Genomic DNA, 23,425 nt, shown 5'->3' on the forward strand with positions numbered 1-23,425 from the left:
ACTAATATCGAAATTAATAAGAATCGCTATACTCTGCGGCTGTCATGGCGGTGTCGAAATGAAATTGCGACTGTCGAAATGAATTAGAATCAGGGCCGTAGTCGCATGTATCGAAAGGTACTACATATGTTTATTATGGTTTAGCAATTCTACCTGCCACTGGGACACCACACCACTTGCACCCCATTTGGTTTCCACGTTGGTGAGTGCTCTCGCTAACAGTTTAACACTTTTGCCAGACAACAAATTTTACAAAAATGAGGACTGGCCAAGTACCTAAGAGGTGGAGGCCATGAAACTACAAGAAGAAGAAGAATTTTACAAAAATTGTAGCATTATTTTTAATTTATTTTCATTATCTTGTAATAGACTAAGAGCCGCTATAGGTGAAATTTCTTAATCATTTTAGGTACGATGGGACCTTATAACTTAAATAAATAGTAGAACCTAAAAGAAAACGTTTGAACACTGTGCCGTCACTTTTCAGTGGCACATGCGTCGACAGTGGCGCATCAAACTTTCCACTTGGACGGGATAAATAAATTAAAAGTTACCCTCCCTTACTAACAGAATTAAATTTTTTTATTTTTTTAAGTTCTATGTGATTAACACATAGGATTCAGCGTAATTTTAACCCACCACCCCCTTCCCCCTGCCCCCACCATCAAAAACTTCATTTTTCGTTTTTATTTTTTTTTTGGGATGCAATTTTAAAATTTCAAAAAATTCACACGCGTAGCTGAGGATTTTATAAAACATGCCTTTTTTTTATAGACCCATAGGTAGAGTGTACATAACCTCAAAAAATTAGAAGAATTTTTTTTTCAAAAAAGCGTATAACTTTTATTGAGGAATTGCTGCAGGTCTAATTTTTTCTTAATCTTGTGTGTTTTATCAAACACTATATTTTTAATTTTTTTAAGATTTTTCCGTAAGGCTCCCCACTTTCAAAAATCTAAAAAACTGTTTTTTGGGGGGTTGTGGGGGATTTTCCTTATTTTATAGACTTCATAATATATCAAATCAATTTTGTTTTTATAGGTTGTATGTAACTTGAAGTAACTGAATCCTTCAGAATATTTAAAAATCAGAAAAACACGTTCAAACCCCCTCAAAACCCCCTCAAAAAACAGTTTTTTGGATTTTTGAAGGTGACCAGCGTTACAGAAGAATCTGAAAAAAATTAGAAATATAGTGTTTGATAAAATACACAAGACTAAGAAAAAAATTAGATCTGCAGCTATCCCCAAAAAAAAGTTATACACTTTTTTCCAAAAAACAAAATTTAAAATTTTTTTAAGGTTATGTGTACACTCAACCTACAGGTCTATAAAAATAGACGTGTTTTATAAAAGCCTTAACTATGCGTGTGAATTTTTTGAAATTTTAAAATTGATTGCATCCCACCAAAAAAAAATAAAATCGAAAAATAAAGTTTTTGATGGTGGGGGCAGGGAGAAGGGGGTGGTGGTTTAAAATTACGATAAATCTTATGTCTTAATCACATAGAACTTAAAAAAATGAAAAAAATTAAATTCTGGTAATGAGGGAGGGTATTTTTTAATTTATGTATCCCGTCCAGAAGTGGAAAGTTTGATGCGCCACTGTAGACGCATGTGCCACTGAAAAGTGACCGCACAGTGCTCAAACGTTTTCTTTTAGGTTCTACTATTTAAGTTGTAGGGTCCCGTCGTGCCTAAAATGATTAAGAAATTTCACCTATAGCGGCTCTTAGTCTATAATATTAATAATGAAAATAACTTTGAATACTTGACTGGTAGGTAGGTATAATACTACAATAATTAATTTCAGATTAGAATGTAGTATTTCAATGTATTTTTTTTGGTCAAAAAACACAAATTTGTTTTATTCGCAGTGGCAGTTTTTGATGTAATTTAGTTCAGTAAATGAGTATTTATTCTAATTACTTTTTATTTAACTAAGTAGGTACATAACTTTGGTTAACTCTATAGAAACAGATAGAATGAATACATCGTTGCAAAGCAGACTAAAAAACCTTTCAAATGGGGTGTCCCATGACCTCGGTTTATATTATTTAAAAAATCGCCGATTACGTCAATTATTGAGGGCCATTCAAAAATATTAATGCCCGGTTGCACCAACAGATCTTAAGCTGTCGAGAATATCATAAGAATTAATATAATATAATTATAATATGTTACAATAAGAATACCATAATATAATAATAGATATAATTGATAATAAGGTAAGAATATAAAATTATGGTGCAACGTAAGTGATACTCAAGGAGGCCCTATCTATAAGTAGAGCTTAGCTAAGCCGGAGCTTAAGATCTGTTGGTGCAACCAGGCATAAAATTGACGTATTTTAATATTTTTTTAAAGTCGTCTGTTTCAGAAATTGAATTTATTCCATATATTTCCATTATCCTGTATATCTCTAAAACTTCCTTGTATCATTAAATAAAATTAAGAGTAATAAATGCGCATTAATTTTATAGCATAACTGTCCCGATTCATCCAGTTTCAGTTTGAATATTGCTGAGGTAATGGTGAAAGACAACAATAATTGAATTCTTAAATATTTGTGATTGTTCAATTTTATTAGTTTATTAAAGTAATTTATATCATTACGCCACTAATCGAAATTTATTTTTCAGAATAAATAATACCAGAGAATATGGCCTTACCCGATTGGTCCTTTAAACATCCAGAATGGTCAAACGAAACATTCGCCTTATTAATAGCCAAAACTACAGAAGATTTGAGCAAAGTTTCTTTAGATAATTTTATCACGAGGAGCAATAATTTTAGCGTCAAATTTCCTGTCGACAGTGGAAGATGCAAATCTTTAAAAGCTAGTGTTCCTCCGGAGATACTTGAACGAAATATATATTCCGTATATTGTCTGCTTCATGAGAATGTATTAGAACTGTACAGTAAATTTATATTACTTAAAAGAAAATATGGATCTAAGGTCGAACAGAATTTTTATAAAGATATAGGTCTATATGAATTTATTGATAGGCTTTTAAAGAATAGAGCAGTCATGTTTATGGGAAAATTGGATAAGTACGTCCTTCTGGATGGAAAGAAAGGACAAAATGATTGGGTAACAATTGGATCCGTAAACGAACGTCCACCTCTTGTTCTGAAAAATTACATCTCTTACGATGAAATAAAATTATCAGCCTTGCTATCAGTAAGTTCTTATTCATACTTTGTAAACCAAGGCGACAGAAAAAATATGGCAAAATTTTCCACCGATCGTACATCTATCGCTGATGAAGGAATTATAGTAGGAGTAATAGGACCAAGAATGAAGAAAAATAATGTAATGGAATACCAAGAAATTGTGGCTACCAGAACACAAAACACAAAAGATAATGGTTATGGCACTAACGTTCAAAATAGTGTCCATAAACTCTTTTCAGATTTCTACGAAGAAGATTGCTTAGATTTTGAAGAAACACTAAAATATATCAAAGATCTAAAAGATAAAGGAAAAAGATATGTGACATTAAAACCAGATGGTATATTCGATAATCAGTATTACTATAAAAGACTGGCAGTTTCGATAGATACGTTATTGTTAGAAGCAAACTTTAGAGCCCAGGAAGCAGGAAAGACTGGATTCGTGCATGTTGTCGGTTTGGGATTGGGAGTTTGGAAGATTTCACCTCACCAAGAAAAAGTGTATATGGATGCATTTGCCAGTAGAATTTCGTAAGTATAATCAAATAAATATTTAATATATTTGAAAGTACATTTCATAATTCATTTTTATATGTCTTCAAAACTAATATCTCGTGCTTAGCGCGATCACAAATATGAGTGGCCAATGAAATCTCAAATTTATACTTTATATATTTTGTCAACTATACTTTTCCTCATCTAGTCATTATTAGTCTCTTACAACATTTATGGTTGTTTCAGCGGTTACTTATGGTAAAATATTGTTTTTAGGACTTGATTAATACTCATCATTCTTTCATTCCTAATTTTAACCCCGTAAAACCCCGAAAAAAAAAACAAAGAAAATATAAACAAATTAACCAAAGTTAGACAAAAAAAGAACAATAATTATGTAATACATCATATTATTATACATTTACAATATTACAAAACTAAGCATTTCCTCTGTATCGGAGTCTAGAATATCGGTCTCAGGTAAAATGTCTTATGTACTTATGTTTCATCTGGGAAAATGTCTTATGAATATCTGTAAAATGTACTTATGTTTCGTGGACCTTAAGAAGGAATTTGACAGGGTCAAATTAAAGGACGTTATTCATTTATTGTACGCAAGAGAGGTACCTCTAGGAATAATTAAAACGATCGAAAATATCTACCAGAACAACACAATAAAAGTAAAAGTAGATGAAGAACTAACTGACCCAATTGAAACTGGCAATAGGATAAGACAGGGAGATTCCCTAAGTCCTCTATTGTTCAACCTGATCATGGACGAAATAATAAAAAAATAAGAACAAAAAAAGGATACCAAATGGGAGAAAAACAGCTTAAAATAATGTGCTATGCAGACGACGCAATACTAATCTCTCAAAGTGAAGATGATTTACAACGTCTGCTGCACGAATTTAATATAACCGCTAGAAAATTTAGCATGTTAATTTCCCCCCCCCCCCAAAAAAAGAAGACTAAATGCATGGTTATAACAGCAGATCTCATAAGGTATAAATTAGAGCTGAAGGGTCAAATAATAAAAAATAATAAAACAAGTTATGGAGTTTAAATATCTAGACATCACACTATATAGCTACGGAAAGCTTGAAACAGAAGTGGAAGATCAGCTGAATAAAGGAAACAGAGCCGCAGGTTGCAAACATCGGAAAAGAAGTGAAAGGCAGAATTTACAAAACAGTCATCAGACCAATAATGACATACTCGGCAGAAACACGACCTGATACACAAAGGACAAAAAGAAGTAAGTTCTTATTCATACTTTGTAAATCAAGGCGACAGAAAAAATATGGCAAAATTTTCCACCGACCGTACATCTATCGCTGATGAAGGAATAATAGTGGGAGTAATAGGACCACGAATGAAGAAAAACAATATGATGGAATATCAAGAAATTGTGGCTACCAGAACACAAAATACAAAAGATAATGGTTATGGCACTAACGTTCAAAATAGTTTTCATAAACTCTTTTCAGAATTCTACGAAGAAGCTTGCTTAGATTTTGAAGAAACGCTGAAATCTATCAAAGATCTAAAGGATAAAGGAAAAAGATATGTGACATTAAAACCAGATGGTATATTTGATAATCAGTATAACTATAAAAGATTGGCAGTTTCGATAGATACGTTATTGTTAGAAGCAAACTTTAGAGCAAAGGAAGCAGGAAATACTGCGTTCGTGCATGTGGTTGGTCTGGGATTGGGAGTTTGGAAGATTTCACCTCATCAAGAAAAAGTGTATATGGATGTATTTGCCAGCAGAATTTCGTAAGTATAATCATACCAAGCTTTGATGTAGGTACAGGTTCATTTAAAAATTCATTTTTAAGTCTTCAAAAGTAATATTCTGCTACGGTACAGCTTGTCATGTGAAAAAAAAACTTGTTTTGATAGGGTACATTAAGAAATGTCATTTCGATACCACATTCGTATTTATTGAGATTCTTGTATCGTATATTAAATGTGTGGGACGCACAGTGTTTCAAAATGCTAAAAACATGGTCATAAGCTAGAAAAAAGTCATTATTTAAGGATTTTCATATTTACATGACAAGTGAGCAATATGAGACGTTATTTTGGCCGGCAGTGAAAGTGAAAAACAACGAAGTTTTTAAGTGTATATTGAAAACGCTGTAATACGTTTTGTAAAGTCGACTTTACATTACATGATTTATCATGTGATTTGTCATATGATTTGATCATGGAGTGAAATTTACATGTTTACACTGTGTGATTTGTCATATGATTTTGCATTGTTTACACGGCTCGTTTTGTCATAAGCATTGTCATGCGGCTCGTCATGGGAAAAATCATATGACAAATCACGTGATAAATCATGTAGTGTAAAGTCGACTTAATTCATCAATTTTATCGATGAAATGCATGTCTTCTTTTTCAAGTGTGTATTAATGTAAGCTAGTGAAGAACTACCTGAAGAATGGACAAATGCTTATATTGCATCAATATTTAAAAAGGATACTGAAGAAGATGTGAAAACTACAGGGAAATTAGAACAATCTCTTCAATGGGTCACAGGTTTACGGCACAGTTGTAAAATAAAACTACAAGGAGATTCTTCTTCTTCAAGTGCCGTCTCCTAATCGGAGGTTGGATATCATCATCACTATCTTTACTCTATCCACCGCTGCTCTAAAGAGTTCTATAGAACTGCATCTAAACCAGTCCCTTAAATTCTTTAACCATGACACTCTCCTTCTTCCTATACTCCTTCCGCCTCTTATCTTTCCCTGTATTATCAGTCTTAGCATTTCATATCGCGGTCCCCTCATTACGTGTCCTAGATTTGTAACTTTCTTATTTTTATTGTGTTTATTATTTCGCATTCTTTACCCATTTCTCGCAGTACTTCCGTGTTCGTTTTCCTCTGTGTCCATGCTATTCTAAGCATTCTTCTGTAACACCACATTTCAAATGACTGTAGCTTATTTATGTGTTCTTGCTTTAATGTCCAGCTTTCAAGTCCATATTGTAGTATCGAGAACACGTAGCATCTCAAAGCTCTTGCTCTCAGTTCTAAGCTAAGGTCTTTGTTGCAGAGAACTGTTTTCATTTTTACAAACGCATTTCTTGCTATTTCTATCCTGGTCCTTATTTCTGTTGTTTGATCATTTTTCTCTGAAATCCAGGTTCCTAGGTATTTGTATTTATCAACCCTTTCTATCGGTACATTTCCCAAATGTATGCTTGTTTGTATGTTTGTTTTCTTAGTTATTATCATGTATTTGGTCTTTTTTATATTCATTTTTAGTCCATATTCTTTACAGAAATTGTTTGTTTTGTTCAGTAGTAGTTGGAGTTGTTCAGCAGAGCTTGCTATAATCACGGTGTCATCTGCATATCTTATGTTGTTAATAGATCTTCCGTTAATTATTATTCCTTCACTTTGAGATAGCAATGCTTCTTCAAAAATGGCTTCACTATATGCATTAAAGAGTAATGGAGACATAATACATCCCTGCCGAACTCCTCTCCTGATTTCAATTTCTGGACTGGGTTCGTTATCTATCTATCGTTAAGGAGATATCAGTGGTCAAATTGGCGAAGAACAAGCGTAGTACGTTCCTGCAGTACGGTCTTGCATCGACCAACTATACACGTTACAAGTAATCGAAAAAAGAATGGCAAAAACGGGGCAATCTACTGTGCATTTTTTTTGTTTTGTTTTCTGGCCTTGGTTTAAAACCTTTAGCAGCCATGTAATTACAAAAAAAATTAGTACTTATTCATTCATACAAAATTGTACAGTATACACTTATAAAAAAAGAATAATAAAAAATGAAGCTTACAAATAAAAATTTCTACTTGCTATGTTAAATAAAACTATGCTAGTTATTTTTTTCTTCTTTTTTTATTATTTTTTTATTGTTTTTATTTTTTTTTTCACTACGATAAGAACTAAACCCGATTCAACACCTCAGAGATTTAGAACCTCTTAGTGATTTTTTTTTCAATTTTTTTAATTATTTTTTATTTTTTTTATAAATATATATTTTTTATATTTCTTAATAACTTTTTTAAACTTTTTTTTTATATATTTATTCTTTTCTGAACATAGGTTACAACATAATATAATTAATTACAGGAAATATCTTATTTATACATAATACCTATCCATTCAAGTGATTCGTTTTACATTCACACCTTTAATTTAATCTTTTTGCAGAAATATCATAATTAGTTTAAAATTTTTTATGTTATCTTCACTTAGTACATAGTACATTTAAGTTTAGGTGAGTATTTAAACCTGCTTTCAGCAATTCTTGTAGCAGCCACGGACTTGTATTGAGATATAAGGGACAGTTAAAAAATAGGTGATTTAGATCAGCTATGCTAGTTCCACAGTCACATCTTCCTGTTGGGAGAACTCCGATTTTGTGTAGATGCTTCGGAAAACATTCATGATCTACTTTTAATCTTAGGATGGTCGACACTGTATTTCTACTTAGTGCAACAACTTTGTAAAATTGGTTCACAGCTACTGTTGCTTGTAATTTAAACAAATTAGTGCATGTACTTTCACCGAACTGAATACAACGTCTATCCCATTTACATTTAATAGGCTGCTTAATGCAAAAAGATCACATGTGTTAAGTTCTTCAATCAATATATGAGAGAGCTTTAGTGGATTTTCACCTATTGAATCCGCAATACCCAATATGTATGAATGTCCCTTAACCCACACGAATTTAACACTATATGTTAAAGCTGATAATTTTATTAATTGTTGCAATATTTTTAATATGAATATATTGCTGTTATTGTGACTTTAAGTGTGCATTTATACATTTATTACATTTAAAGAAACCATATGACTCAGTTCCAAGAACCAAGTTGTAGAACGCTATAGAGGATCTAGATATACCCCTACACATATGATAACAGCAACGAAGAAAACATGTATAGAAGTAATATAGTAGGATTAAAGGAGGGGACGAAATTATACAACAGAGTTTAGGTTAGGTAAGGTTAGGTTGCTACAGGGCTACTACAAAGCGCCAATGCTTTTTAAAATATTTTTAGAACAGACCCTTAAACCTTATAAGAGGAAATGTGAAGGAATGAACATTGAAGTAAACGAAAATCGACAAATAAAAGGCACAAAGGGAAAATTTCTTAAGATTTACAGTTTCAAAGAGCGTAACAATAGAAGAAGAAATAAAAAGTTGACCGTGCTAAATAAGAACGTGTATCAAGCAGTTAAATCCGATGGTATAGGACAGCCACATCACAAATAATACGCAAACAAAAATTTCATACTCAATAGTCCGTAGCATTATAACTGTTGGAGCAGAAATCTGGGTACTACAAAAAAAAACTGAAATAAAGTTATGGTTAATTATTTATATGGGAAATAAGCCACAATTAAAATAAAAAAAATAATTTTATTAACGTTTCGACGCCCAAATCGGGTGCCGTTGTCAAAATACAAAATATTACTAAAATAAACAAAAGTGTTGTTGCTAAGCAAAAAAATTCTTCTAATAATTTATTTAATCTCACTCATTTATATTGGCAATTCAGACATATATTATACATTTTAAAGTAGAAGACTTTAAAATGGTATTGCCAATATTTATGAGTTGCGTTCCTGGGACGACTTACTGAAAGATAGTTCATTCGATTACATGAAATTAACCCCAACTCAAGAATATCCGTCATAAAAAATTATAGCATGTGATATGTCTTTAAAAAGACAACCAAATGCAACGACAGTAAACTTCTCGAGTTAGAGATTTCATAGTAAATCACAAGGGAAAACCAGGAAAAAACCTTGTGATACTATCCCGACATCGTAAGTATTTGGTCTTACATTAATTTACTCTCAAAAAATAATACCAAATTCTGACTTGTAACATGTTTAAATTATAAATAATATTAATAATACTAGATATATAAGTAATACTAAAATATAAAATATGTACTAGCTCGATATTATTGACTTACTAATCTTGGTATTTTCTTTTTATTGACTTCCTCTTTCAGTATGGGTAACCACATCCTACTGCATTCTACCGAGGAATTTGTCTTTTTAAAGACATATCACATGCTATAATTTTTTATGACGGATATTCTTGAGTTGGGGTTAATTTCATGTAATCGAATGAACTATCTTTCAGTAAGTCGTCCCAGGAACGCAACTCATAAATATTGGCAATACCATTTTAAAGTCTTCTACTTTAAAATGTATAATATATGTCTGAATTGCCAATATAAATGAGTGAGATTAAATAAATTATTAGAAGAATTTTTTTGCTTAGCAACAACACTTTTGTTTATTTTAGTAATATTTTGTATTTTGACAACGGCACCCGATTTGGGCGTCGAAACGTTAATAAAATTATTTTTTTTTTATTTTAATTGTGGCTTATTTCCCATATAAATAATTAATCATAAAAATGCCACAAGGAAATAGCTTCAGAACAACATAAAGTTATGGCTATCGAAATGGTTTATTGGAGTAGTTATACAATTGGTTAACGTCAGAAACGAGGAATCAAAAGGAGAAATTGGTAAAAAAAGGCTAGAATAGAATAGAATAGAAATATGCTTTATTGTCACTGAAAATTATACAAATTTTATGGACAAAACTTAACATAAAGTCAGAAAAAAAAATAATAACAATAACAATAACAAATACAATTTTTTGGAATTTGATAAATCGTCAATATAAAAAAATACAAGTTAATAAAGTATAGAAAAAAAAAACAAAACCGATATATTGCAAAAATTAATAGAAATTGCAAAGTGAACATACAACAAAGTAAAATACAGACATAGGAACTGTAGGTTTAAGCTGCTGCATGTGACACCCAAATATAGATAAGTTTGGTTACTTGTACATTACTGTAATTTCTTAGTTAGTCATTAAGAAACTCTTCTACTGAATAATATTGTCTTTTAGATAGATGAGCTTTTGTCGTTTTACGGAACTTGGGGAAAGATGTTGCAGATTTGAGTTGTAAAGGGAGATGGTTGTATAGTTTTTTTGCGGAATATAATAAAATCGGGATCGGTAAATAGACATCAAAAGTTGAATTTCTGGTGGAGTAGTCATGATGAGGCCTTGCTGGAAAGACATGCATGTGTTTACGAATTAAGCAAACAGTTTCTAAAATATATAAACATGGAAGGGTTACAATTTCGTGATCTTTGAAGTAACTTCTGCAATGTGTTGTTCTTCTGAGGCCAAACAGATACCTTATTGCTCTTTTTTGTAATTGAAAAATAACATCTAATTGGGTAGCTGTACTAGAACCCCAAAAAGGAAGACCATATCGAAGATGAGACTCGAACAAGGAAAAATATGTAAGTTTAGAAGATGCTAAATTGAGTTATTTCGAAACAGATCTTGTAGCATAGCAGGCTGAGGCGAGTTTCTTACTTAACCCTTAAGTACTAACGTATTAAATCAATGACGTAAACACTAACTAACCGCTTGACAGACGCCTGACAGACACTAATTAACATTTTAGTGGTAATTTTTGTTTTTCTTAAATATTTTAATGCAAAAAATATCTCTATGACTTACTGAAAAAATTGATTATCTAAAAAACACAGTAATTAATCTAGCTTTTCTGTATTTATTAAAATAAAAAACATTATAACAAGAATGGAAGGATTCTTGGTGTACCTTTTTGCTCCTAAAAAAAAAGTGTGATAAAAATTAAACAAATTAAATAATCTTATTAAAAATTTATAATCGAGTTAAACAAAGAGTAAGAAATATGAAAATAAAAAGAGTTTTAAAAAATGTTAAAACAAAAAGAACTGACAGGTACTATAGTTAGTACAGTGTAGCAATGTAGTCAGTGGCCACATTTTCATCACAAATTGATTCCACTTCGCTTATGTCGTCTTCTATCATCTTCTACCTCATCAAGCCATTTCAAAAGAGTTTCCTTTTGGTCTTTATTCCCTTATTTGATGTTTTTTGACAAACTGGGGCACATTACGTGTAATGACGAACTGGGCACAAACAGTCTATTAAATGGAAATCACACTTTGAGCCTAAATATCTTTCGAATAACAACCTGCCGCAAATTGCCGAATTCAATACTAATAAAGAAAAACCCAACTTGAAAAGTCATAAACGGGTGACCTTCAAAATTTTCTAGGAAGGGAAATAGCCCACTTTCGACAAGCGATGTCGTCGTCGGAGAGACGGGGTGTTAGTACTGAAGGGTTAACAAATCGATATGAAGAATACATATATTTGAGAATGCTGTCTAAAAAATATCAAGAAATTTTACAGAATCAACGGCAGAGGTCTGGCTGTTATTAACAAGCAGGGGTTGAAGAGCACTTTTATAGGATAATGCTACTGTCTTATCCACGTTAAAAGAGAGTAAATTAGAGTCAGACCAGGTTTTTATCGTAAGCAAATCAGAAGTTATGGTTGTATGAAGAGATGCAATAGTTGAGTTGTTCCAAATGATACTTGTATCATCAGCAAAAAGAAAAATTTTCCCATCGATTTTTAAATTAGTGATGTCATTTATTAAGATAAGGAACAGTAGGGGACCCAATACTGAACCTTGTGGTACTCCACATACAATGTTTTTAAGACTAGAGTCAGTATCATTTGCTCTAACTAGTTGTTTCCTATTATTCAAGTAAGAGTGGAACCAATTCAAAGAAATACATCTAATTCCATAGAAATTTAGTTTTTGAATCAAAATGTCGTGATGTACACAATCAAAAGCTTTGGCATAGTCACAGAAAACAGTGGCAGTATAAAGATTATTATTTAGTGCTTGGTAAACCTCATGAAGCACAGAAAACATGGCATCAGTGGTACATTTATTAGTTAAAAAGCCGAACTGAGCTGAACTTTTATGAGTCTCTCAATAATTTTGGAGAGTACCGGTAGTAAGGCAATAGGTCTATAGTTGCAAGCATTAGATTTTTCACCACCCTTATGAAGAGGAATAATAGTGGCTATCTTTAGGCACTCTGGGAATTTACCTCTTTCAAAGGAATCATTAATTAGTGAGACGAGGAGTTCCAACACATTTTCTGTGAGATTTGAGAAGATTTTTATGGATAGTTTATCAGTGCTACAGGCTACAGGAGATTATTTGCTTTTGATACTATTGATTGTTTGGATCAGTTCAGATTTATCTAATGGTCTTATAAAGAATTAATTCGAGAACACTCTTGAATTAGGGAGATAGGAAATGGGATCTTTTTGCGGCAAAATAGTAGAAGTTATATTTTTACTCACATTAACGAAGTAATCGTTTAGATTTTCAGGGTCTGGAAAAGCAAATATTTGAGCTGCGTGAGTTCTATTTCGAAGATCGTTTATTATGGACCAAGTTTCTTTTGCAACCCTTTTAGAGCTTCCCAGACGATTTTGATAGTAGGCTTTTTTAGCTGATTTGATGAGTTTTAGATAGGTTACCCTGTACTTGGTGATATATTGAGTGACAGAAACGTTGGTAACAAATTTCTTGATATAGAATAGTGAGCGCATATTCTTGGCTGATATGCGGATACCTGTGGTAGCCCAGGGTTTGTAATGTTTTGGCTTAATTGAAATAAAAGGAAATACCTTATTGAAGATATTGACAAGCTTTCTAAAAAATCGTTGAATTTATAGCCCACGTCCGCAGAAGGAAAATGCCACTCAGATTGGGATGGGCTAAATTGGGATGGGCACGTCAAAAGAACAGTCTCAGAATCAGAACCCCAATCGTCTCTTGTCGTCCTTAGTTATGTAGGTATTCTGTATTGAAAATTCATTTATATATTGTTATTTAATTTATGGATTCGACCGTTACTTGATGGAAGTTCATTTTATTTTGTGGAAGTATAGAAAACAAACGTTTTCAGTGTTATATTGTTATTTGTTTTTATATATTTTTTTGTAATTAAATTGTTTTTAGAATCCTTGGAAACCAACTAAATCACATAAGCGACATTTGTTTTGCCTGGATAAATCAAGAAAAATGCGGCAATTATAAAGATGGAGAACAGTTTTCCATTCCAAACCATCCATTAGGCGGTATTACCATACTAATTAATAAAAGGAATCCTCATGAAAAACTCGAACAAGGTAAATAGTAATATATGAAAAACAAAGCGATATTAATCCTTTCAAATAATAGAATCAGAGAAAATATCAATTTTAGTCATATTTGTGTGCTTCATAAAAAATTGCGTTTATCATAATGACCCTATAGAGTTTATTTATTTATTTATTATATTCTTCTATTTATTATTATATTCTTCTCGTCAAAAGTCAACCAATACATATTTTTTCCTTTCATTATTTTTCTTGTGGTGTTATAAAAGTGTTCAAGTGTGGTGTGAAGTTACAAAATGAAAATCGATTTTTTCCAATATATCCAAAACTATTAGATAGTTTGTATTGAAAATTGGCATGTGACATTCAAATGGCACGAACATTTAAAAAAAAATTGTAGTGAAATTTGTGTACCCCATAAAAATGTTATTGGGGTTTTGTTCCCTTAAACCCCACCCCCCAAACTTTTGTGTACGTTCCAATTAAATTATTGTTGTGCTACCATTAGTTAAACACAATGATTTTAAAACTTTTTTGCCCCTTACTACTTTCTCGAAAAGCCAGTTTTTATCGAGATATTTTGAATATTTGACAAATCTACCACATCTTTGTATTATGGTTAAGTACGATTATTAGACACCTGGTAATAATATGAAAATTTATTTATAATTTACATTTTCAACGAAAACTTTTCGTTTATAAATTCGCAAAGTTTGTGTGTTATTGCGTCGCGGCTCCTGAGAGAGTAGATTTATCGATTGATTCTCATGTAGTTTTGTCTTCTGAATCCAAGTCTGAAAACGTCATTTCGATATCTCTAACCGTCTTCGAGATAATCGACCTCAAAGTTTAAAATGTGACGTCACAATCCTTTTATTTTCCGCCGACACACTAAACGTCATGTCAGCTGAAATCGTTTATAGTAAGTAGCTAGTTTTTTCAATCTAAATTTGTTAAGCAAAGCATAGGTTATTTACATTTGAGTTTGACATTTCGTGAATGTCAAACTAAATTTTAAATTAAGTATTAATAAAATATCAGTGATATTTGATAGTGAATTTAATTATTATATAAAATAAATAAGATGTTCAAAAATACAATTTGAGTTTATTTTGAAAGCAATAATTTACTAATAACTTTACAAAGGTTTATACGAGTATACGGCCTCCCCTTTAACCCTTAAACGCCCAACCTTTTATAGGTTCCCTGTACGCCCAAGGGTGGGTAAAAAATGTCCACCTCGAAAATAGCTACTATATTTATTGAGAGTTGTTGGAAATGAATTAAACTTAAGAATCTTATGCTTAATAAACACAGCATCTTTTAAAATATTAATATAAACAATTTGCAAACCTTACAACAAAATTACAATGTACATCCAAATTAACATACCAGTAAAAGCCATTAATTCAGATTTGTCGATTTTCTCCATATTCTTCCTTTTAGCCTCCTCATTGGCGGATAATTATGTCGATAATGTAATTATACGTCGATAATTATATGGATTATGTTCCTACCAATGAAAAATTATAGAGAAACCTTTAGTAACAAGTTTTACCAAGGGTGTACTTTTCATGCCCATCCATATTTAACTCAAGATATTACTTTTATTTTCAAAAATATCGGTGAAACCAAATTAACATTCGATAATGGGCTGTATTTTTAACAATAAATAATTTTTGAAAAATTTTTAAACACGTAATAAATATGTTACAAGGGAATACGCATTAGGTGGACATTTTTTACCCACCCTTGGGCGTTTAAGGGTTAATGGGACTACCTAATGATAAATGGACTGTTCCATTTGTTATGAAATGAAAATTGTTATTATAATCGGTTCGCTAAACTCACACAACTGGCTAGTGATTTTAGTAGGTAATTTTTTTGTTTTTTGCCAATTTTGCCGAAATTGGCAAAATTGCTAATTATTTAGTAATTATTAACTATTTAGTAATTATTTTTTTGTCGAATTGGCAAAATTACTGACTAAAATCACTAGCCAGTTGTGTCTGAGTTTATCGAACCGAATATATGAAATGTTGTTTGGAATAAAAAATTATGGTCTTATATGTGCAATTACATCTTTCTAATGGAAAAAAATATTTAAAGATTTTTTTCAAATTATGGATACCAACAAAATTTTCATTTATAACTCTTTTATTTTTAATTTGACGAAGAAAAGTTATTCTTTATAAAAAGCTCTTCATGGTCTAAGATTTATGAGTCATGGTCATCATCATGGTCATTCATGGTCATCATATATCAAATTTTATTAATTTTATACGAGGTATATACAAAATATGAATTTCGATCAAGAGTAAAGTACCTTTATAATAATTATAAATTTTCACAACATTTAAATTAGAATGATATAATTGGACATTAAAACATAATTTTTATTCTGAACAACTTTTCATAATAGCAAATTTTCCATATTATGAATTAAAGTACGTAAATAAACAAAGTTTTCGTTATGATAATGCTCGCATTTTCAGCTTGTTAGGTATATTTTGAACCATATTAAACAAGAAGCCACATCTCGATAAAAGATGCCTTGTCGAAAAAATACTAAGAGGCAAAAAGTTTTAAAAACACTGTGTTAACTAATGGTACCACAATTATAGTTTAATTGGAACGTACACAAGTATTTGGGGGGGGGGGGGGTTTAAAGGAACGAAACCCCCATAAAATTTGTATATAAACATATTAAAAAACAAGCCGCATCTCTATAAAAACTGGCTTACCGAAAAAATACTAAGAGGCATAAAAGTTTTAAAAATATTGTGTTTAACTAATGGTACCACAACAATAATTTAATTGGAACGTACACAAAAGTTTGGGGGGGGGGTTTAAGGGAACAAATCCCCATAAAATTTTTATGGGGTGTACAAATTTCACTCTTGTTTTTTATAAAGATGTTCCCGCCATAATAAAGCCACATGCTCATTTTCAATAAAAAATCTCTAAGAGTTTTTGATATGTGAAAAAAAAATCGATTTTCATTTTGTGACTTCAAAGGGCTGTAACTTTCTTTGTGTGCACTATCGTATATAGGTAAGTGAGGTTCAATCAACCTATTTTTGACCCCAGACGCTGTGGTATAATTTATGAACAATCTTTTCGGGACACCCTGTTTAATGATTAGTCTTTATTAACTGTTTTTATAAAAATTTCACTTGAACTACAGCTACACCATTCACTTAAGTTCCAGATCTTTTTCAGCCTACATTTCTTTTTTTCATTTTTTTGCCTTTCATTATATTTTCAGCAGTACCACTTCATGGTATTTAAGGAGAACTGAAGTTTTCTGCTTTATATTGTTGTCAATAGCTCACACATTTTTTTCACTCTTTGAAATAGGTACCTCATCATTTTTTATTCTATCCATCCGATTCTATTTCTAGAACCTCCGATTTATTCGTTGGGATCAGTGGGCATTGCTGAGTTTTTTTTTACAGAGTAAACATTAGCAACCCTCACTTTTATAAGATCCAGTATCAACAGTTTTATTGTCATATATTTATTATACGAGTGGAACAAAAGAACTAATTACCTCTTAAATGGATAGTAATACGAAACAAATAAATATACACCTATTTTGCAATAGCAAAATTTGAAATTTGGTGCCAGATTTAACATTTTTCTCATATTATTAGTAAATTAGTAAGTTTAGTCTTTTATACAACATCCTCTTTATTTCACCTTTATTGAATTCTCCACTTCAATACTAGTTCAACAGTATACAATACTTTCGATTTTATGTGGTCAATAACATCTTAAAATAAATAAAAAAAGTCTAAAATCACCTAATCGTCTCTGTAAATTTTTTTATTCAAACTAGGTACAACTAAAGGGTACAACTAGGTACAACTCTCCATTCAGAGAGGCAAAATGCCCTCATTCCCAGAATTCAATTTTTTACGTTCTATGTGATTAAAAAATAAGGTTCAGCGTAATTCTAACCCTCTACCTCTTCTCTCTTTCCCCACACCAAAAACGTATTTTTTCCGTTTTTGTCTTTTTTAGATGAGATGCAATTAATTAAAAAAATTCGAAAAATTCCCAGGCATAGTTTGTAGTTTGGGCAGATTATCGGATAATAGGCCATTTTTGGGAAAAGTTATTTACCAGCAATTTTATTGCTGGAATCTAATCTTATGATTGTATATATTAATGATATAGGTATGCAAAGTTCACAGATAGTGTGCTACTTTTTTTATAAACAAAATGGCGTCCGAAAATCGTGTGTGTTTTTTTAAATTTTTGCTCTATAACTCTAAAGATTTTAACTTTAAACCAAAAACAATCAAATAAAAATTCATTGTAACTAAACTCTGCATAGAGACGTGTTTTTCCCAATTTACTTCGACGAAAATTTTCCCCGGGAAATGCGGGTTTTTCCAACAAAATCTTTAATTTTCAACTAAAATTTTAGATAAGTAATTGTTCATCAATAATTAAATAACTTGGTAATATCAAAGCTCTTTTCGTATAGATTATAATTCCAGAAGCCGATGGAAATGGAATGAACAGTTTAGCAACAATTAAATTGTTGATTAAAACTTTACGGTCGCTATAATAACCACAATAATTATGATACATAAGAATAACTATGATTTTTGTATAAAAAGACACTGTACCTATCTAATGTATTTTACAGAATTGAAATTGGACTATTTAAGAGGCCTCAGGAATATTTTAAAATTATAAACAATTTTTTGGCTTATAAACAAATAGAATATCTCGCGAAATATTAAATTAAATTAAAACGTGAAAACGGTATTGGAAAAAAACCGGCAATAAAAATATATAAAAAGACTGAAGTGTAAAAAATTATTTATAAGTTATGTAAGTTATATTAAGTTATTTATTAGATATTTATGTAATCAGAAATGTTAACATTTTAGCCCAAGGCCTACAAGGCCTGTTGCGCTTAATAAATAAAAATGAAGATAAAATACCAACTGCTTAATATGGTTGAACTCGTATTGAAGTAAGGATTTCCCACTTCAATATGATTACTAATATTGATTATAACTAAACTAAAACTAAGATTATTATTACAGTTAAGACATCTACGTCTTTAAGCTACTATTGATTTACTTAAAATTACGGTTTAAAAAATGTCATTGTTCGAAGTAATATGCTCCTAGATTTAGTAAATACCGTAAAAATACAATAAATAATATGCAATATATTTTTAGATAAACTGCTGGTGGTATCATACGCTTGGGATGGAAATGCTTTGCCAGGAAATGAATATTGGTCAGGAAAATTGGGTAGCAGTGGAGATTCCGCTTGTGCATCTTCTACCCAAATAACCGAACTTCACAATCCCCATATCAATCCTCTGGTTTCTGCTAATAATTTAAGAGTTATTACTGTTGATGGAGATGTTGTACCGATAGAAAAGTACATAGAAATCGTTCGTTGCCGCCGCTCCAAAAGAAAATGTTAAAAACAGTTCTATATTTATTTAATTCTATAATTATTCTTTTCTTGCAGCTATTTTTTATATTTCTGTTAAATAAATAAACATTTACATAAAATGACATACAGAACATTCCCCATTTACTGTGTAATCCATACCATTGACTAGATTTGCACATACAACTGCGAGGCTAACAAAAAGAATAAGTTCAAAAAGAAGGTACTATTGTTTGTTTTTTAACCAAGAGGAGTGATTCAAATTTACCGCGCCGTAATGCTTGTTTCTAATTGGTCCAACCGCAGGCAAGTTTACTCCATTGTTATTAAATTTTGACACTAATGACATTTATCAAATTTTTTCACCTCTGTCATTTTATAGGTTAATTAAGTATATCGGCGATTTTTTGTGTTTTCTGCATTATTCCCTTAATTTTTAGATTTTTAGTCTACTTTTATATATAAACAGTTGTTTTTAGAACTCTTTAGCGATGTGTTAGTATAATATAATATTTATGGATTATCTGATATGATCAACGAAAAAAAAAGATGAATTTGGTGACTTTTCTAGTAACTTTCTTGGGTGTGAATCTGTCTTTTTAGTTTACTCCTCTTGGTTAAAAAATCAACTATAGAAGGAACTAGGTAAAAAAATGTCGATTAAAGTCAACTTTACGTAGGTACATACTAATATTCTTAGTATGTTACAGCAAACGATTTTTTGTACTATAAAAACATTAAAATAAATTTATAAATATATAAAACATATATATTTATAAATGAAATCACATTTTACTGAAAACACGGTACGTTTATTTCTAAATACATTCACCGGTACAAAATTCCGCCACTAGAAATTTTTGAAAGGGCAGACAAAGTCCGAAAATTGAATTTTTTAAGTTATTTTTGGATTATGCTACTTTTCCTCCCGAGAATGGAGTTTACTGTCCGACGCGTAGCGTAGGGCAGTAATCATTCAAGGGAGGAAAAGGCACTTTACTCCCATGTTATACATATGGTTTTTCCACCTTCCTCAAATAACAAGTCATTTTTTCATTTTTACAACTTATTTATGTAACTAACCAACAAAATTTATTAAAACTAAAACTAACAAGGAGGTACAATATAACTGTCAACTGTCAAATATAAGTCAAATTATTAATGTAAACATATGTTAAATCAAAATAACAATTTACTGTTTTTTATGATTCTGCAAAATACAGGGTGTTTTATACATAAACGTTAAAATGTGTAGATACTTACGTACCTAATAGAAAATAGATATTGTACAGGGCGTCAGTAAGTTATATTTCATGAATCAAATACCATGACCTCACTTTTACTTTTCCTCCCTAGGGAAATGTGTTTTTTTTAAGTTGTTTAAAAATATAAGTAAAGTAAACTATTTCTAAATTGGTAAGGAATAATTTCATTTGGAATGCTAAGCTGGGAAAGATTTTCAAGATTTTTTTTTACCAAAAAGAGGCTATTTTGATTTTGAGCCTAACTCGCTTAATTTTATTGCTAGAAACTTTTATAAAATAACAAAAACAAAGCTTTTTTAAACACTTAAAAAAAGTTTCAATGGGGTTTTCTCGAACAGTTCTTAATTTTTTGATATACCACGTTGAAATATTCGATTTGTAATTTTAGGAATAAAAAACTATTTTTGATGAGCTACAACTTTGCTTTTGTTGGGTCTATAGACTTCACGAATACAAAACTTTTTTCGTTTTTTCTATGGTACATTTTTGCTGAGGATATTTTTTTTGGAAAAAAATACTTAGTTTTTGGGTTATTTGTGAAAGACGGCCTGAAAACTTGGTTATTTTGCCGAAAAATAAAAATTTTAATCACAAATAAAGCAATGACTTACTAAAAAACTCTATTGAACATAAGTTGTCAGTTTATTCATTTCCGGACTTATTATAAACGCGCGTGACTTTCACCCCCCAAGTAAAAGCAACCATTGGCACAAGTTCAACTTTGAACTGGAGGGTAAGTAGAAACTTTAACATCGTCAACCTTCAACCTCTTCAAAAAGGCAAACTGGCAAAGTATGCACACATGCTAGATTCTGAGCTGCTACGTCTTGAGCCAAAAGTAGAGAACTACGAAAAATTTGTGGAGGTAATAAAAAATGTGTCTGGAAAAGCTATCCCCAGAGGATCTAGGCAATACTATGTTCCCAGCGAGTCCAAAGAACTAATGAGAACATACGAAACCCTCTATTCCACTGACCCTTTTAGCCAAGAAACGGTTGACTGCGGAGCAATCTTACTCCAGCAGCTAAGTCAAGCCAGAAAGGAAAAGTGGATTGGAACCCTGGAAAAAATGGACATGACATATTCGCAAAATAGCATGGAACCTTGTAAAAAAACTTAGCGGTAATCCAAAAGAACATAAACAACTTTGCAAGGTTACATCAAACCAAGTTGCTACTAAACTCCTTATGAATGGAAGAACTAAGAACAGATATAAAGACCGATATACTAGAAGTAGAATCAGGAGACAAACCACCTAGGAACTCCTTTAACACTAAAAGAACGCCACGACGATATGAACAGGTTAAAAAACGGGAAAGCTGCAAGTGTGCATGATATATGCAGTGAACAAAAAAAAGCATGTAGGCCAATGAGCAAAAAACTGGATCTTGCAACTTTATAACACGTGCTGCAAAGACTGCAAAATTCCAAAATCATGGAGAAAATCTAAAGTAATAGCCTTGTTGAAACTAGGAAAGGACCCAGAAAATCCCAGTAGCGACAGACCTATTTAGCTGTTGTGTCACGTTTTCAAACTATATGAGAGACTCATCCTCGTCAGAATAGAAAATAATGTCGACAGCACCTCATCCCACAACAAGGATGATTCAGACCCGGCAAATCTTGCACCGGTCAAGTCCTCGCACTAACAGAACACATTGAAGATGGCTTTGAAGAAAAACATAACAGGGGCTGCTTTCGTAGATTTGACAGCAGCGTATGACACAGTAAGGCACAAAGCATTGCTCCGCAAATTATACGACACTCTCAATGACCACCATCTGGGTAAGGTCGTATATTACTTACTGCAGAATAGACGTTTTTTCGTTGTGCTGGACGGCAAAGTAAGTAGGTGGATAGTTCAAAAGAACGGCCTTCCACAGGGAAGTATTTTGCACCAATGCCCTTCAATATATACACAAACGACCAACCTACGCCGACTGAAACCAAGCATTTCCTCTATGCTGACTATCTGGCAATATGTGCTCAAGGAAAAAGCTTTGAAAAAGTGGAGGAGAAACTCAAAACTGAGTTAAAGACAATGATAGAGTACTATCTGCAGAATTCCCTAAGATCCAATCCCTCTAAAACCCAAGTATGCGCTTTCCACCTCCGCGCAAAATAAGCCAAGCGAAAACTCCAAATCGCTTGGAATGGTAAAACACTATGAAGTCCGTATGAAATAGACAATCCCTACGGCCCAGAAATAACAAACGAAAAAGTAACTATGGCCGTTAAGCGGATTAAAGATGGGAAATCACCAGGACTTGATGAGGTGCATGGTGAAATTTTAAAGCTATTAGAGGTACACCAAATTACAGCTGTTACGAAGTTATTCAACAACAATTATGAAACTGGTTACTTACCAAAAGACTGGCTACTATCAATATTCGTCCCACTTACCAAAAAAGCCAACGCTAGAAAACGTGAAGAACATAGATTAAGTAGTTTGATGAGCCATGTACTTAAAGTACTCTTTACTATCATTCACTCGCGCATATACACCAAATTAGACGAACAGCTCAGTGAAGTTCAATTTGGATTCAGAGCAGGACCCGGAACCAGGGAAGCACTTTTCAGCTTGCAAGTTCTAATACAGAGACTCAGGGATGCCAACTGCGATGTGTATGCATGTTTCATAGATTTCTAGAAGACATTTGAAAACGTCCCACATGGAAAACTAAGCGATATCCTAAAAACATCAGGACTCGATGGTAAGGATGTAAGACTCGTCTCAAACTTACATCTCCAACAAAAAGCAACAGTTCGATTCGAAAATGAACTGTCCGAAATCTTCACCGTCGAAAAAGGAGTTAGACAGGGTTGTATACTGTCACCAGCATTATTTAACATAAATATACTCTGAAAACATCTTTAGAGAGACCTTGGACGAACCAGAAGATGACATTGCAGTAAATGGACAACTTATATATAATCTTAAATATGCAGACGATACAGTATTGCTGGCAGATTGTGCGCAGGGGCTATAAAGGATCATG

The 23,425-nt window shown here is 31.9% G+C and overlaps 1 protein-coding gene across 2 annotated transcripts in view; it reads left to right on the forward strand.

Annotated features, from left to right (window-relative positions):
* LOC114342827 (uncharacterized) overlaps positions 1 to 19,286 on the forward strand; it is a 117,165-nt gene extending 97,879 nt beyond the window's left edge. For both annotated transcript variants that reach the window (XM_050649785.1, XM_028293637.2), the window contains 3 exons: positions 2,642 to 3,707; positions 13,595 to 13,764; positions 18,939 to 19,286. In XM_050649785.1, the coding sequence (XP_050505742.1) occupies positions 2,662 to 3,707; positions 13,595 to 13,764; positions 18,939 to 19,192 (1,470 nt within the window). In that variant the 5' untranslated portion in view covers positions 2,642 to 2,661 and the 3' untranslated portion in view covers positions 19,193 to 19,286. The remainder of the gene's footprint in view (positions 1 to 2,641; positions 3,708 to 13,594; positions 13,765 to 18,938) is intronic.
* Positions 19,287 to 23,425: the final 4,139 nt, after the last annotated feature.

Source organism: Diabrotica virgifera, chromosome 4 (assembly GCF_917563875.1).
Source record: "Diabrotica virgifera virgifera chromosome 4, PGI_DIABVI_V3a".
NCBI lineage: Eukaryota > Metazoa > Arthropoda > Insecta > Coleoptera > Chrysomelidae > Diabrotica > Diabrotica virgifera.